Genomic DNA, 14962 nt, shown 5'->3' with positions numbered 1-14962 from the left:
ACTGTCAAAAAATCTACACTTCACTACGTGAAAACTTGGAGTAGCAACACCAACTTAATATAGATATATAAGGAGTAGCACTGTCTTTATTTTTTTCTCAAAAAATGTAAATATTACACATGCTAATATGGGTTTAAGTATATGGAAGTATATGAACTGGAATTACCTGTAAGGGCTCACACCAGGCTGATACTAAAATTATGCTAAATATTTAAATCAATGTACATATATCAGACTACTGTTTCTAAATTAAATTCATTTTAAGCATCAAGTGACCTTTCTTACAGCTAATAGGAAACCAGAATTCTGGCCAGGAAAAAAAGCACTTAAGCTTCAGCCTCCTCGACAGGTAGTAAACTGCTGCATTGGAAAAGATCTCACAGACTCTCCCTGAGGATGCATTTGCACTGCTTTGATAGATATTTCAGACTTACATAAAAAAAAAGAGAGAAATTTGACAGCTATATCTAAATGCAGTCATGACAACAAGGTAAGAGAGTATTTCCTCTTTAATAACTCTTCTGCATATTTTCTGTTTCCTCTAAATCAAAGTCTGAACTTCTGCTTTATTTTGAAAATGCAATTATTATTAACAGCATTAACAATCATAATAATAAATCTAGCCTATTTTTTAGACATTGCAAAGACAGCAAGATTCTACATTCTGCCTTTAGAGACATCTCAGTGGTTCAGAAGAAGGTAAGAGATATAACTTCTATAGCTGTACAATATGGATACAATCAACGATAAAAACTATTCCTTGAAATAGGATGGGGAAATAGCCCCAACCCCCCTCCCAAAAAAACCCAAACCCAAACAAGCCCACTAGCCAATAATTCAAGTTAGTAATCTGCATTCTAGATCAAAAACATTGCTACTTCTGCCAGGGATCCCCTCCTTACCTCCGGGGTTTTCTTTGCAAGCTACAAACTTAAAAATAGTCTGGAGCTACTGTCCATTTAGTCGCAAGCAGAATAAAACTACTATAGCAAAATAGATAGAAAGCGAGAACTTACTTTGCCCTTCAAATTTTCGTATAATTGTACCCAAAAATGTATTTTGTGGTGCCACATGACCTCTGCGAACAGGCATGTTTGTATAGGTCTTCGGTTTTCTGTGCACAATGACTTCTCCAAGGATCTCCTACACGGCTCCAGCCCAAAGCACCGAGCCAGCTACCCTTTGTGACAAATCATCGTCCTCTGGAGCTCGGAAATCTCTTCCCATTAGCACCACTTCTAGAGACACGCTTTTCCTATTGGAGTCAGATTCATCCCCCAGTTTCTTTCTTTTTCTTTCTTTCTCTCTTGCTTTCTTTTCTATTTTTTTCCCGGAGGAGCTCGGACGCTATTGTCTGGGGCGGGTAGGGGTGGGGTAAGCAGGAGGAGGTGGCGGGTGGGGAAAGATTACAAGGGTAATCGATCTCTAGCACCAAACATCGCCAATTTTCCAAAGCAAATGGCTGTGACCCGGCAGTTTCCGACGCTGTAGTGGTGGTTTGAGGGCTGGAAGACTAATGTTTCTCCGCTGCCAGAGGGAGTGACGTTCCCCCCCTCCGGGCTTCACCACGGCGCGCAGCAGCTCGGATTACTCAAGCGTGGTTTAGCAAGAGCCAGCCAATAAATCTCTTCAAAACTCGGCGACAAACAGCGGCATCAGGAATAAGCTACACCCCAGCGGCACCGCGACGTGCCACATCCCCCACCGCGGCGGCTGCAGGGGTCAGCGGGGACCGAGGGCGCTGGCAGCGGGGGGGCCCCGCCACCTCCGGTAGCCCCGGCGTCCCCGCCCTCCCGGCACCGCCGGCCCCTCCGCGGCCCCTGAGCGTGGCCCGCCGGGGAGCCCCAGGCGCTGGCAGGGCCGGGGGAGGGAGGGAAGCTGGTACACGCCCCGTCTGGGGCGGGGGGCGGCGCGAGTAGGGGTCGATGTTGAGCGATGGGGGAGCGGGGGAAGGGACCACCGGAGCCCTCGGCATCCTTCCTGGATGGCAGGGATTGCCGCCTCCTACGCAGCGTGACCCAGGCGAGGGCTTCCCCTCGCCACACGACCCCCTCTTGGGAGGAAGGGGGATTCCCCCGGCGCCGAACGCCGCTCCCGGGCTGCCGAGCAGGTGCCGGTCCCCGTTCGGGGCCGAGCGAGCGGCGCGGAGGGCGCGCCGGGTCCCGCGGGTGCGGGGGCTGAGCTCGGCACGGAGCCCTCGCCCGGCCCGCGGCGGCACCGAGCGGGTGCCGAGGCCGCCCCGTCGCTGAGCCGCGGCCCGGGAGGGACCGCGCTCCGCCCCGGGGCCGGGGCCGCGTCGGGGCGCGGCGGCGCTCGGAGCTGGCCGTGGTGCTGGGGCCGCCTCGCCGGCGCGCACGGAGGCGCCGCTGCCCGCGCTCGGGCCCGGGGAGCGCCGGCCTCCCCCACCTGGCTCCTCTCCGCTTCTCCCATCCCACAGGAATAGCTAGGGAGGCTCCCGGGGGAAGCGGGTATTATTTTCAGGCTGTAATTAAGGCTTCCTGCCCTACCCAGCAGCCAAAACGGTGTGCTTTCAGCACGGCTCGGCGAGGTGACACGGGGAGGGAGATGGGGGCAGCCATGCGATGCTGGAAAGGCATCTCTAGGGTAGTGTAAAGCACCGGCGGCTTCTTAATAAACTCATAGGGCAAAAAGAGAGAGGCACCTGAGCACCGTTCTTTGTAATCTCAAGCACAGGATATTGAGCCGGCAAACCACCGCTTCCCACCTGTTCTTCCACAGCACAAACAGGTGTTTCCTTATTCCCGTGAGCTTTGCAGAGGTGTGGCCCTTTGTGTCACTGTTACCGTGTGTCATCCTCTATATTTATCAGAGGTGGGGCACAGTCTGTTGAGGATGCATTTCAGGACTAATTTAATTTAATCTCAGCGGAATCATCCCGGATTTGCACAACTGTGAATGGTGTCTGAAAATAAAATTTATACATACATTAACTGTATTAAGATGGCTTCATAGTAATTGACTGAGTACTAATTACAAAGCCTCAGCTACATTAAGGGATACATAATCAGTAACCAATCTTAGGAAGTGGGCATTGCTTATTTGCAGAAACAAATGTTAAAATCTCTATATACAGAGGTATGAACGAAAGGAAAAACATCCATATATGTGTTTGTAATAATATTTGGAGAACTCATTTTTTTTATTCTAATAAACACTAGAGAAAGAAAATATCTTAAAATATTTTTGAATACTTTGCCTTTGGACAGTGGATGAGCCTTCAAGTTGAATTTTTCTCTTATTGCTCTTTGTCTTTATGAAAAACATATATTTCTCTGAAAATGTATTCAAGTTCCCAAACACAGTAGTAGAAAGAGTGAAGAGGAACATTTATTTTAACACTTTCTTTAATACCTAACATCTAGCTAAGTTATAATGGCCAGCAGTGACATAATTCTCATTTTTACATTAAAAACTTCACTTTGAAATATCTGTAACAGCAAAAGAAAATAATCACAATAAAACTGTGACCTTTATGAAACAATCAGTGTTTGCTTCTAGTATTGAACAATTAGTAGCAAACCAGATCAACTACAGGCCAGTAGGGTCCAGAGTCCATTGCTTTAGCTGCCTGTCTGGAAAGAAAACAAGAAAAATTAAAATATAAAAATACATTTAAGAATTCAAATTTCACTGAAGCACCATCTTTATGTTAAATTTGAGAGTCACACTATGCTTGCCTGAAAACTGAAGGCACCAGAACTGCATGACTCTGGAAAACCTTTTTTGTTCTGTCTCTCAATGGTAGCTTGAACTTTGATGTTGATGATGTGAATGTATATTATAGTCATCTTTTTTTTTTTTTTCCTTTTTATCCACCTTAGTTGGTTGGTTTAGAACTGATCAAGATAACCCCAGTGAAAGCAAGATAACTGCTGCTGAAAGACAAGATCTGAGATGTGGTATTTAGAAGGGAATGAATTCACAAGAATGATGGGTTGTAATAACTACAGGAGCAATAGGTCACATCAGAAAATCTTTTATTGTGGTGATTTGCACTCCTGCAGTCTTGTAGATGATCTATTGCTCCTGGAGTGCTTAATGCTCGTTGTGCTTATTGCTTGATAATTTTCTGTAGCAAGAAAGCAAAGAAGTGTGAGAGGAAAATATATTAAAATTGGACAGCTAACAACAAGCGCAAAGTAATGTGGAAGAATTTGCATTTGATTGGGAAAACATGAATGCAAGTGGGAAAGTTTGAATTCATAATAAATATGCGTCCTTACTGTGATTAGAGAAATGGAGAATGCCATAGAGATATGTGTTTTATCTATAAAGCTGTACAGTTTCTAACGTCGCAAGGACCGGAATACCGGGGGAGGGTGTCTCCGGAGCTGCCGCCCGTCCTGCGTGGCCGATGCCGTGTCCTCTGCCCCCTTGTGGCCCTGGTCCCTGCGGCGCCACCCTCGCCACAGCCCGAGGACAGCTCTCCTGTGCGCGGCTGCTCCTCAGCAGAACAGTGTTTGGCATTTCCTGGCCTCAAGGAGAGCAGCTGATTTTGAAATAGTGGTTACAAGGTTTTCACTGGCATTTTAACTACTTCCTTTTCAAGTTCCTTACCAGGATTTAGAGGACTATATGCCTAAAGATGTAATACTGATGTGTTGCCACAGCTTGGCAGTTAGCAATTAAACCTGGTATTGTCAGGAAAAGATGGCTCTGGGGAAATGACTCTAATCATATTTCCCATCATATTTTTGGTGGGAAAAAACCCCCAAACAACAGGACTCAGATTTAGTCCAGCATTCCTATCATATTTGACTTTTCAAAAGTCTTAGGTTTGCCCTCCTTTACACAGAAGTTTAAGTGCATTCCTATTTGAATTAACACCTTTTGTACTGGAGCAAAATACAGTTAGTTCTTGATAGCTTTCTTTCTTTCTTTCTTTCTTTCTTTCTTTCTTTCTTTCTTTCTTTCTTTCTTTCTTTCTTTCTTTCTTTCTTTTTCTTTCTTTCTTTCTTTCTTTCTTTCTTTCTTTCTTTCTTTCTTCTTTCTCTTCCTTCCTTCTTCTTCCTTCCTTCCTTCCTTCCTTCCTTCCTTCCTTCCTTCCTTCCTTCCTTCCTTCCTTCCTTCCTTCCTTCCTTCCTTCCTTCCTTCCTTCCTTCCTTCCTTCCTTCCTTCCTTCCTTCCTTCCTTCCTTCCTTCCTTCCTTCCTTCCTTCCTTCCTTCCTTCCTTCCTTCCTTTCCTTCCTTCCTTCCTTCCTTCCTTCCTTCCTTCCTTCCTTCCTTCCTTCCTTCCTTCCTTCCTTCCTTCCTTCCTTCCTTCCTTCCTTCCTTCCTTCCTTCCTTCCTTCCTTCCTTCCTTCCTTCCTTCCTTCCTTCCTTCCTTCCTTCCTTCCTTCCTTCCTTCCTTCCTTCCTTCCTTCCTTTCCTTCCTTCCTTCCTTCTTTCTTTTCCTTTCCTTTCTTTCTTTCTTTCTTTCTTTCTTTCTTCATCCACTTATGTTACATATGCTTACAATTTTAAATATGGCTGGAATTGTCTTCAGAGCTGTCAAAAGCAATATTGAAACTTTATTTTTAACCCCATTTTAGGCTAAGATAGAATTTCTGATTGTCTGACAGGTCATGTCTTTTATTATCACCTTTAGTTTATATCAGTCTTGTTTTCTCATCTCTTTACTCGTTTATGTCTTTCCAGAACTTCAAGTTATAGCTCTAGATTTTGTTTTGGTCCTTCACAATAATAATGATCATCATTTAGATTATGACTGTCTGCACTTGAGGCTCAGGCAAAGTATGCAGTTGCTGGGGACAGCAGACTGCCAAATTACTTCTGTTGGAGAAGATAGAAATCAACTACTTGAACATCATGAGCATCCAAATAGCAAATCTCTGCTGATGCTACTGAGAAAGGCACTAGGTGAGTGTGGTGGCAATTGCTGCTGCCAGAGCTGGCTTCTTCAAGCAATACTTTGTATTTTCTTGCACTGTGCTGATGCCTTGGACACCAGGTCATTCTTAATCCTAAAGCCACATGGTCTACACAGAAAAATGGGAATGCCTTATTTTTGGTGCTACAAAAGTCACCTTGAATTAGATCTGATTATGGTTATTTTGTGTTTCACTTTTTCCATCTAAAATAAAGGCTCCTATTCCTGGCAAGACCACTAAAGTCAATGGGATTACACAGAGGCAATTATTATATTTGGCCTTAAGGCATTCGTCATCATTGTGTCTGCACATGGGTCTTATTAGTATTCAAGACTTCAGATATATACATGGGAGGAAAGACTATCAGGTTTTTAGGATGACAAAAGAAGTGTCTGCATGAAATTGCAGTCTAAAAAGTGATTAAAAATTTCTATTTAATTTTACAGCTAGTTTAATCAGTAATAAAAAAGTTATATTTTGGATTTCATTCAATGTATATTTTACATGTAATTCACTCTGAGACAGTAATTTGATGACAAGAATTTGAATTATAAATGCAAAATCCATAAGGCAGAACTTATGTGTGCTAAATTTCCTAGTCTATTAAAGGTAACATCACATGGGAAAAGAGTAAGACAGCAAGTAACTTTACTTTTTCTGTAAGAATTCACAAAAAGTTGTTAGCTATTCTACAGTATCCATTGTTATTATTGTATGCTACATTAGAATGCTTAGGTATTCAGAACCTCATGACTAAGGATCATTTTGGAATTAGCAGGTACAGGTATGAAAAGAGAATTACAAAAACCATCAATATATCCATTTACTCAAGGCCCTGCCAGTGGATAGTTCCCTTTAGTATATTTGCATTTGTATTATTCATTTAGGATTTAAATTATTCAAGCAATGAGGCTTGCACTTCTTCCTCTGAGAGACTCTTTCAATATCTCTCTGTCTCACCACAGGGCTTCATTCCCTCGTATTAAGCCGCAGTTTTGGTGTGGGCTCTTGCCTTGGGGGTTACAGCATTTAGATGCACGCTGTGTTTCCCTGGGCTCTTGGCCTGGAACAGGCGCTTCAGGCTATTCTGTGCTGACCTTCTCTGGCCAATTTAGAGCATCAGGAATGATCCCAGCATGTGCTGTTCCTCTGCAAGATTTTCTAGCTGGATTACAGTGCTATGAGTCTATGATTCTGACAGCTGTCAGTCCATAAAGAATGCTGATTGTAATTAGGAAAGACATGAAACATATTTCTATTAATTTATGTGTTTCCTCCTACCATATATAGAGGAATTTTAATGGTATACAAATCCAGTACCTTGCTCCATATAATTGTGAGTAATTCTGTACCACAGGGAAATGTAATTGAAGATAAATATATGCATTCTCCATAATTTTTCTTCCACTATAACATATACCAGGTATGATCTTTGATAATAATAATTTGTGCAAATTCATGTAAGAACGATTATGCTTATTATATCAAAAATCTTAAGTTTTAATCTCTTTAGAAGTATATGCCTACAAAATATCATATGAGCTAGGAAAGGGAAAAAATTCATTGCTAAAGCATGAAAAATTAAGTTATTGTCTGTAAGTTACTAACTAAACTAGATCCTTGCATTTCTAAAATTAATTATCTTTGTACCAAATTCCAGTTGCCTTCTCCACAGTGCATTCTAATATTAAGTGTTAGGACTGCCATCTGTCAGGTGAGGCACATTACTTTTCTTAGCTTCTCACTTGAATAAACTGTGGTTAGAATTCCTTCTTCTACATCTGCATATTCTGAATGTATTTTTATAAATAATAATGAGAGAGTGCACCTTGCATTTGGATCAGATTTTTAGTGAATTCCAGCTCTCACCCTACTGCCAATGAAAAGTACAGCAATGGCCTAGACCTTCCTGAGGTTGCAAGGTTGGTGGTTTTGCCTCAAGTTCCTCCTAGTTTAGCTGCAGCAGGGTTCTGTGGTGTGTGTCCTCAGGGGAAGGTAGCCTGAACTAGGACCCAGCACAATCTGTGCTTGCACAATTTCCTTTCATAATTTTAAAATGGTTTAGTTTCTAAACAATAATAATAAAAATAGGCTGTATCAAAATATTTTACAAAATGAAATTACTGTTCTGACCCAGTTTTGTAGATAACCCTCTCTACTGGTGGGGTTAACTCAGAGAGGTCACAGGACAAAGATGATTATTTCTACTCTTCAGCCTTTTACCTTAGATCAGGGTATAGGAGCTGAATTCCTGCTTGGATGATATTTCCATAGCTAGTTTAGCAAGCAGTAAATAGCCAGAACTCCTCTTTTCCTTTCCTCTGCCCTGCAGCAGCTGGCAGTGTGGCAATGCTGAGCAGCTGTAGGGGAGGAAAAGGACAGCAGCTGCTCTGAACTTGGTTCATGGTGACATTTTTCTTGAGAGTGACCAGGAGGCAGTGAGACCTTTTTCTGCTTTGGACAGTATCAGATTGGATATGCTCTCAAAGCGTGCATATACAAATCATATACAAATACCTTTCCAGCACAGATAGATATTAAGATGAAAAAAATATAGTTTTGAAGCATATAAGTGGTTCTTTTTGGACACTGGTATCCTGGTAGTACAAATAATATAAGAAGATTTTTTAAAAATTATCTCAGTAGATAAATATGGGGTTTGTTTTGTTCCTTTTCCTTGGGCTGATCTGATATGTTATTATTTTGGATAAATTTTGTTCCCTTTTTCCCTTTATGTCGTGTTTCCTACTGTTTTCAGATTTCTGTCTTCACTGTTTGACTACTGTCAATACTACTACTGTATTTACTAGTTATAGTCAGTTGTTTGTGCTTTTCAGCCTCAAAGGAATAGAAGGAACAGGGAGATGGAAGTACAAATGGACCAGAAACTGACCTCAAACTGGCCAGAAATTATAACATGCACTGAACTTTAGAGCCAAAATCAAATATAATTTGAAACAGTTTAGGGGGGAAAAATAACATCCATCAACTTTAAATGCAATTTCAGATGTGTATTCCAGCTTGAGGATGTTTTTGCTGTTCCTAAGGATGTTTGTTATATATCCCCAAAGACCTTGTAGACCTCAGTCAGACTGCAGTAAGCTTGAGAAATTTGTATAAATGTTACAGAACACAGTAAAGCAAATAAATCCCTATTTCACTCATAAGAAACAAACCCTACTAAAATAGTATGAGGCTTTAGTGTCAACGGCTTCATACAATCTTGATCAAGGTGAATTTAATTTTCCTAAATATCTCAGTAGTAGTACATTGTGTTTCTATGTTAATTTTTTAGTGTTTCATACCTTCTTTGCTCTTTCTGCATTCTGTTAACATATTTTACACAGTCACTTCATCTAAATAAAGTAACTGCAGTTCTACACTGTGCTCACTTAGTCATTAACGATTTTATTATTAGCATATTCTAACACTCAGTTCTGTAGGCGAAGCTTTCTCCACCTGCCATGTATATTTTCTCCCTACAACTGTATTTTTTCCACAATTATTTTTCAGTATTATTCTCACAGTAATAATATTTCTCTGTAACTGTGTAGAGTCCAGAATTGTATAGACTAATTCTTCCTGACAGTGTACTTATCAGTGCTTTTGTTCACATTGCTGTCAAAAATAGTCTGCAAATATCCAGTTCGCATATTTCTTTTTTCAATATTTCTACTCTTCTTTCATAATACCATAGCATGAGGTCATGTCTAATTATATGACAAAAATTGGCATTTGTCTATATTAATTTGAAGAGATGCTCATATCCTGAAACAGCATTTTCCTCCTCAAAAGTAGTGTGACCTGTCTGTGCAGGTAGAATAGATGCATTATGGGCTAAATATACAAACCCAGGTGCCTGTCTGGAGCTAACATCTCCAGAGTTATATCAATACAGCTGCAAATGAATGGGGAGATTTTTCATCTGTGCTAAGTACTGTATTCAATAACCCTGCTGAAGCCAATATGAAATATGAATGGCAGGTATTTGACAAGTGAGAGTTTTGCTCATTATCTGTGATGACAGAGAGAGATAATCAAACGACATATGTTGTTTTGTGAAAGTCTTCTGCTGCCTAAGATAGGATTTATTTAAATAATCTCTCCTGTATTTCCGATCTCTACCATTATGTATATTTGGTTGCAATACTAATAAGATCTATTTTCAGTTTATTTTTCCCAGTACTTGTCTTCCATACAGTTCAATTTATTTGGCAGGATGAATAATAACTTCAGGTTAAAGTCAACTTTTCTGCAAGAGTAATAAAACCACTGCTATGCTAAAATACATATTCTGAAGCAACAAGATTATCTCATCATAACACATTCATTTATTTTGCATTTTTCTTTTTATTGTCCTTTGTTCAGTTATTTAAGATAGGCACATATTAGATCATAGTAGAAATACTAATTTGGTTGATGATTATAATTTAAACTATTTTTATACTTTATATTTATTTTCACAATATTATAGCCAAACTATCCGGATATGCTTTTTGAAAGAGGACTTCCTCTGTACATGCTGTACATCACTCAGAAATTGTGCTTTAGCTCAGTATTCAGGCTGCTCACAGGTGATTTTGAAAGTCTGATTTCACAAGTCTTGAAAAAAATCAATATAGACATACATTAATGCTGTTTGAGCTAGATAAATATTCATTTACTCATTTTCCTCATATGCTGTGTCAACAGCTTGAAAGAAAGCACATCTAAGATTTTAAATCCACCATGGTTTTGTGTCAGGTTAGAGAAATAATGCACAACTTAGATGACTTCCTATCCAATCTTGCCTCCAGACTTTCACATCCTGACAGATCCATGGGCAGATTCAGACTGTACTGCTGAAAACATAGGCCTTGTTTTTATTCCAATTTATCATGAAAAAAATGAACTGATAAAGTCAAATTGAGTATGAGTGAAAATATTTCCTAAAGACATTTTTAATTTTTCTTAGGACTTTTTTTCCCAGGAAATACTGACATTTTGGGAAGTGAACATTCCAAATCAAAGGACTGTACTGAAAGAGAATTTGTGATAATCTCAAATAGAGATTTCATCATACTGGCACTCAAAAGCTCAAGACTGCTGTGATTCACCTGACAGTAAATATCAATCAGACCTTGTCAACTAACCCAATTTAGGGCTATACATCCCTTCAGGGTAAGGGGTACAAAATAAATCTTCAGTTTAGGACAAAACTATAATCCTGTTTAGTGCTTCAGTAGTCCTTTTTCTGCTAGACTCACCTAGCCACATGATTGCCCAGAGCCATGCATTCCCCTTCCCTGGACATTCTCAGGACTGAGCTACAAAACGCCCTAAACCACCTGGTCTCACAGTTTCCCTGACACTGCTTTAGGCAGGACATTGCACCTTCTGAGTTTGCTCACAATCATATCATCATATGATTCCATGATGGTATGTTTGATAATTTCAGATATACTGAGACTTGGTTTCTGATTATCCAGAATATGCAGATGAGGTTTCAATTATGCCACTTCTTTCCCTCTATAATATCTATGTGCTGGCCTCATAGGGCTCCCTGAAGAGTGTGGTTCCATTTCTACCATTAGCTGAAATCATCAATGGTATGAATAGGATTCCCCAGGCTTGAGATGTTCCATAAGTGATACATAATTGATTTACATTTTAAAAGACATCACACATACACGTGTATACTAGCAGGATACTTGTCTCTGATATCTGAAACCTTTTCAGATGGAACATTAAATATAAATCCCCAGTATTTGCTTGTACCCTTTGTTCTTCTTTCTTAACTGTCTGAACAGAAGCAGCATTTCCCCTGACTCTCAGAGCTCCTTTGCATCAGCGCTGCTTTTCTCTCATGAGAGTTCCATGTCTTCTAGTAATATTTGTTAATCTGCCATAAAGTACTTCCAGTTCTATAATTATTTCTTTAAGTTCAGGGATGAGACTTTAATTTCTTCCACTGCTCCCTTGTGCTGACGGAGCACAGGAACTTTGCTGATCCTTCTCACAGATGCAAGCTCATGACTCCATTGCTTGGTTACCAGATTTCCCTCTTCCTCTTTATTGTATCTCTCTATCCTCAGCACTGACATGTTTGCCTTTTCAGTAGTCAGGTGAACAAGGTAATTTGAATAACTGCTATAGAAGTAAAGACTCAAGGGGTTTGATTTAATTTTGTTTAAATGTTAGTATATGAAATGTGATCTGTTAGGGAGTAGTAGAATCACTGTGCAGATGACAAGTGTCAGGCAGATCTTATTACCTGGAATAATTGAAAACTGTCTGCTTTTTATAGTTTTACTTGCCCTTCCTCATCTAAGAGTTTAAAAAATTATGCACTGCTCTTGAGGAATTCTAAAAAAGGACCATAAACTAACTTAGTTCTAGTTCAGTTTCCATGAGAAGTAGTGAAGGCAGGTGCACCAGCCAATGCTCAAAGGACACAGGTGTGTGGATAAATATTAGCCAAAGTGTTCATGTCAGAATAATTTGGATTGGAATAATCATGTTCAAAAGAATAAATATTTATAAGAGAACAATTTATTCATCTGAGTTCTCCTAAACTAACTTGAGATCCATGTTTTCTCATCCAGAAGATTCTGAGATTGGTGTCCCATTTGTGTCATTTGCTTTAGACATGAATAACCTCAGGATTCTGTTTTATATGTTTTAGTCTCTCCTGTTGATCTTCTAAGTGAACATTTTACTGCCAGAAAGAATTCCTGAAAGTCAAAAAGAAAAAGAAAAACAGGAATTATCAATATTCTGTTTAATATAAATATAATTACATCTACTGCTTGAAGACATTTATGGGTGCTCACGCACATTTATGGGTGAATTTCACACAAGCCAGTAGGTATCAGTAGGTAGAACATACATGATAAGCCAAAAATATTGCATGTATTTTTAACCCACAAGAATGTGAACAGCTGTGGGTCTTGGAACACTTTATCAATTTATGAATCTAAGAAACTATAGAGCGTTGAAATCCTTCCAAAATAGTTCACACTTGAGACAGATCATGGCATATGATAATCTGGTAGCAGAGCCCTGGCTATAATGCCATCTGCTTTTCTTATGTGAAAATACCTCAGGAAGGTTGGGAGCATAATAGTGATATGTGACAATCACTACCTAAAAGCACATCTAGTTCAAGCCAAGAGGAAGTTAGATTAGGGGGGAAAATAATAGTTATTTTTGCCTAAAATATGTATAGAATTACACATGTCTAGCATTATATATAACCAATTATTTCAATAATTGTATTTTACACCTTATTTAGTTTTAAAAATTCTACATTTCTGGATAAATAACAACTTGTCAATCACTTCTGTGTTTAGTGATTAAAAGACTTTCTTGACATCTGCTATCTTTAACAACTGCTAGCCAATTTTACCAATTTGCTCTCTATGCTATATAATGTCTCTGTAGAGTTGCTATGTTTCCTATTTATTTGGATAGCTGGGATTCAGATGTATACTTAGGATATTCTTCAATAGCTGTAAATTTCTGAAAGGTAGCAAGTGATTCAGTTTTTAAGAAAGATTTTTTCCTTTGTTTGATTAGGCAAATTACTGAGGGAGTGATTCAGTAAAACAGAAGAAAATTATAGGACTTGGACTTCTATAAAAGAGGAGGAAAGAGATACTTTCTTTTAGGGGGTCTTAGTCTATTATAGATCTCTCCAGAACTCTTAACTTTCCATGGACAACTGTCCCTCCTCTTCCTCTCTTCCCACTGGTTGCTCTATCAGTCAGATTCTAATAGGCACCATTCCAGCCTGTGTTCATGAAACATTTTGCAGACTGTGTTTTAGATAGGAGGGATTTATATTATTTTCTTGCTAGCAATTTTTTCTCTTTTTTTTTTATTAAACACTGTCCTGTTTTTTATAGTTATATATATATTTTGAGTAAATTATACTTCCCTAGTAACAACATCCACAGCAAATATGCATTTTAGCAGAATCATGCCTAAAACATAGGCTGCAAATGACAATAGACTTCCCTGCAACCTACTGCTACTAAAGCGTTTCAATATGGAAACACACCTACTTTAAGGCTTGTTTTACTCTCTCACTTCTAATAATTTTAAGGGATCTAATTATACTCTTTCTCTCCAGAGAATTTGCTGAATGAAGGGTTATTCCACTGAAGTCAGTACTGCCATATAGTACAGAATTAGAGTCATAAAGGGGAACAGTTGCTTCCTGATCCTCTGGTAAAAAAAAAAAAAAAAAAAAGAAAAGGTGCCATGGGATTAGAAGTTAACTGGTTTATACATATGCATACCCAAGTTAATAAAAGGATAGCAAAAACGTTTTCCTTCAGTCTACAGCTGTAATTAGGCAGCTAAGTTTACACAAAGCAAGATTTCTGATACCCAGCCCAATTTCTAAAACTTTGCCTTTTACAGGTAAAGCACCACACTGCTTTATCCAAGGTCTTTGTAGCTGGGTTTAGATGCCTGTTTGTTAGGTGTTGAGCAAATGAAGCAAAATCCATTTGAATTCTATTTCTATCTTTAAAATAAAACTTCCAAGGGAATTCTATTTCTGTCTTTACAATGAGATGGAGGAAAAAGTGAAAGAATCCAGTAAGTGGCTCATTAAAATGTGTAATAGGACTTGAAAATTCTGGTTTAATTTTTTTCTTATAAATTAGGTGTAAGTTCCACTTGCTGCTATTGGGATATTTTCTTTTACAAATAGTTTAAACAAAGAAGTAGGTTATTGGAAGCAGGGGTGGTCTCCTACCTTCATAACCCAAACCATTAACCTTATAATTAGATACAGATGTCTGCCTCAATGACAGTATTTTTTGTGAAAATACTGCCAACTTTTGGTCATAGAATCACATGACTCTTCAACGTCCCTGTGCTCACAATGTCACTTTCATATTTGTATTTGCTTCCAAGCTAAATATGTTATGAAAGCAAAAAATCTACAAGTTACACAGTAGTTGGTCCTTGAAAGAGAGTGTACCTATAATTATGATCACAGGAACAGGCAATCTACAAGAGTGTGTTTACTCTGGGCTGTGTTCATCAGAAATCATCCATGAAAGCCCGTGGCAGGTACT

At 39.3% G+C, this 14962-nt stretch overlaps 1 protein-coding gene across 2 annotated transcripts in view; it reads right to left on the bottom strand.

Moving 5' to 3' along the window:
* The window catches only part of KCNH7 (potassium voltage-gated channel subfamily H member 7), a 207016-nt gene extending 205068 nt beyond the window's left edge, over window positions 1-1948 (bottom strand). For both annotated transcript variants that reach the window (XM_064718538.1, XM_064718539.1), the window contains exon 1: window positions 1017-1948. In XM_064718538.1, the coding sequence (XP_064574608.1) occupies window positions 1017-1092 (76 nt within the window). In that variant the 5' untranslated portion in view covers window positions 1093-1948. The remainder of the gene's footprint in view (window positions 1-1016) is intronic.
* Window positions 1949-14962: the final 13014 nt, after the last annotated feature.

Source organism: Zonotrichia leucophrys, chromosome 7 (assembly GCF_028769735.1).
Source record: "Zonotrichia leucophrys gambelii isolate GWCS_2022_RI chromosome 7, RI_Zleu_2.0, whole genome shotgun sequence".
NCBI lineage: Eukaryota > Metazoa > Chordata > Aves > Passeriformes > Passerellidae > Zonotrichia > Zonotrichia leucophrys.
The sequence above is the reverse complement of the archived record's forward strand: the minus strand, read 5'-3'. Positions and strand labels throughout refer to the sequence as shown.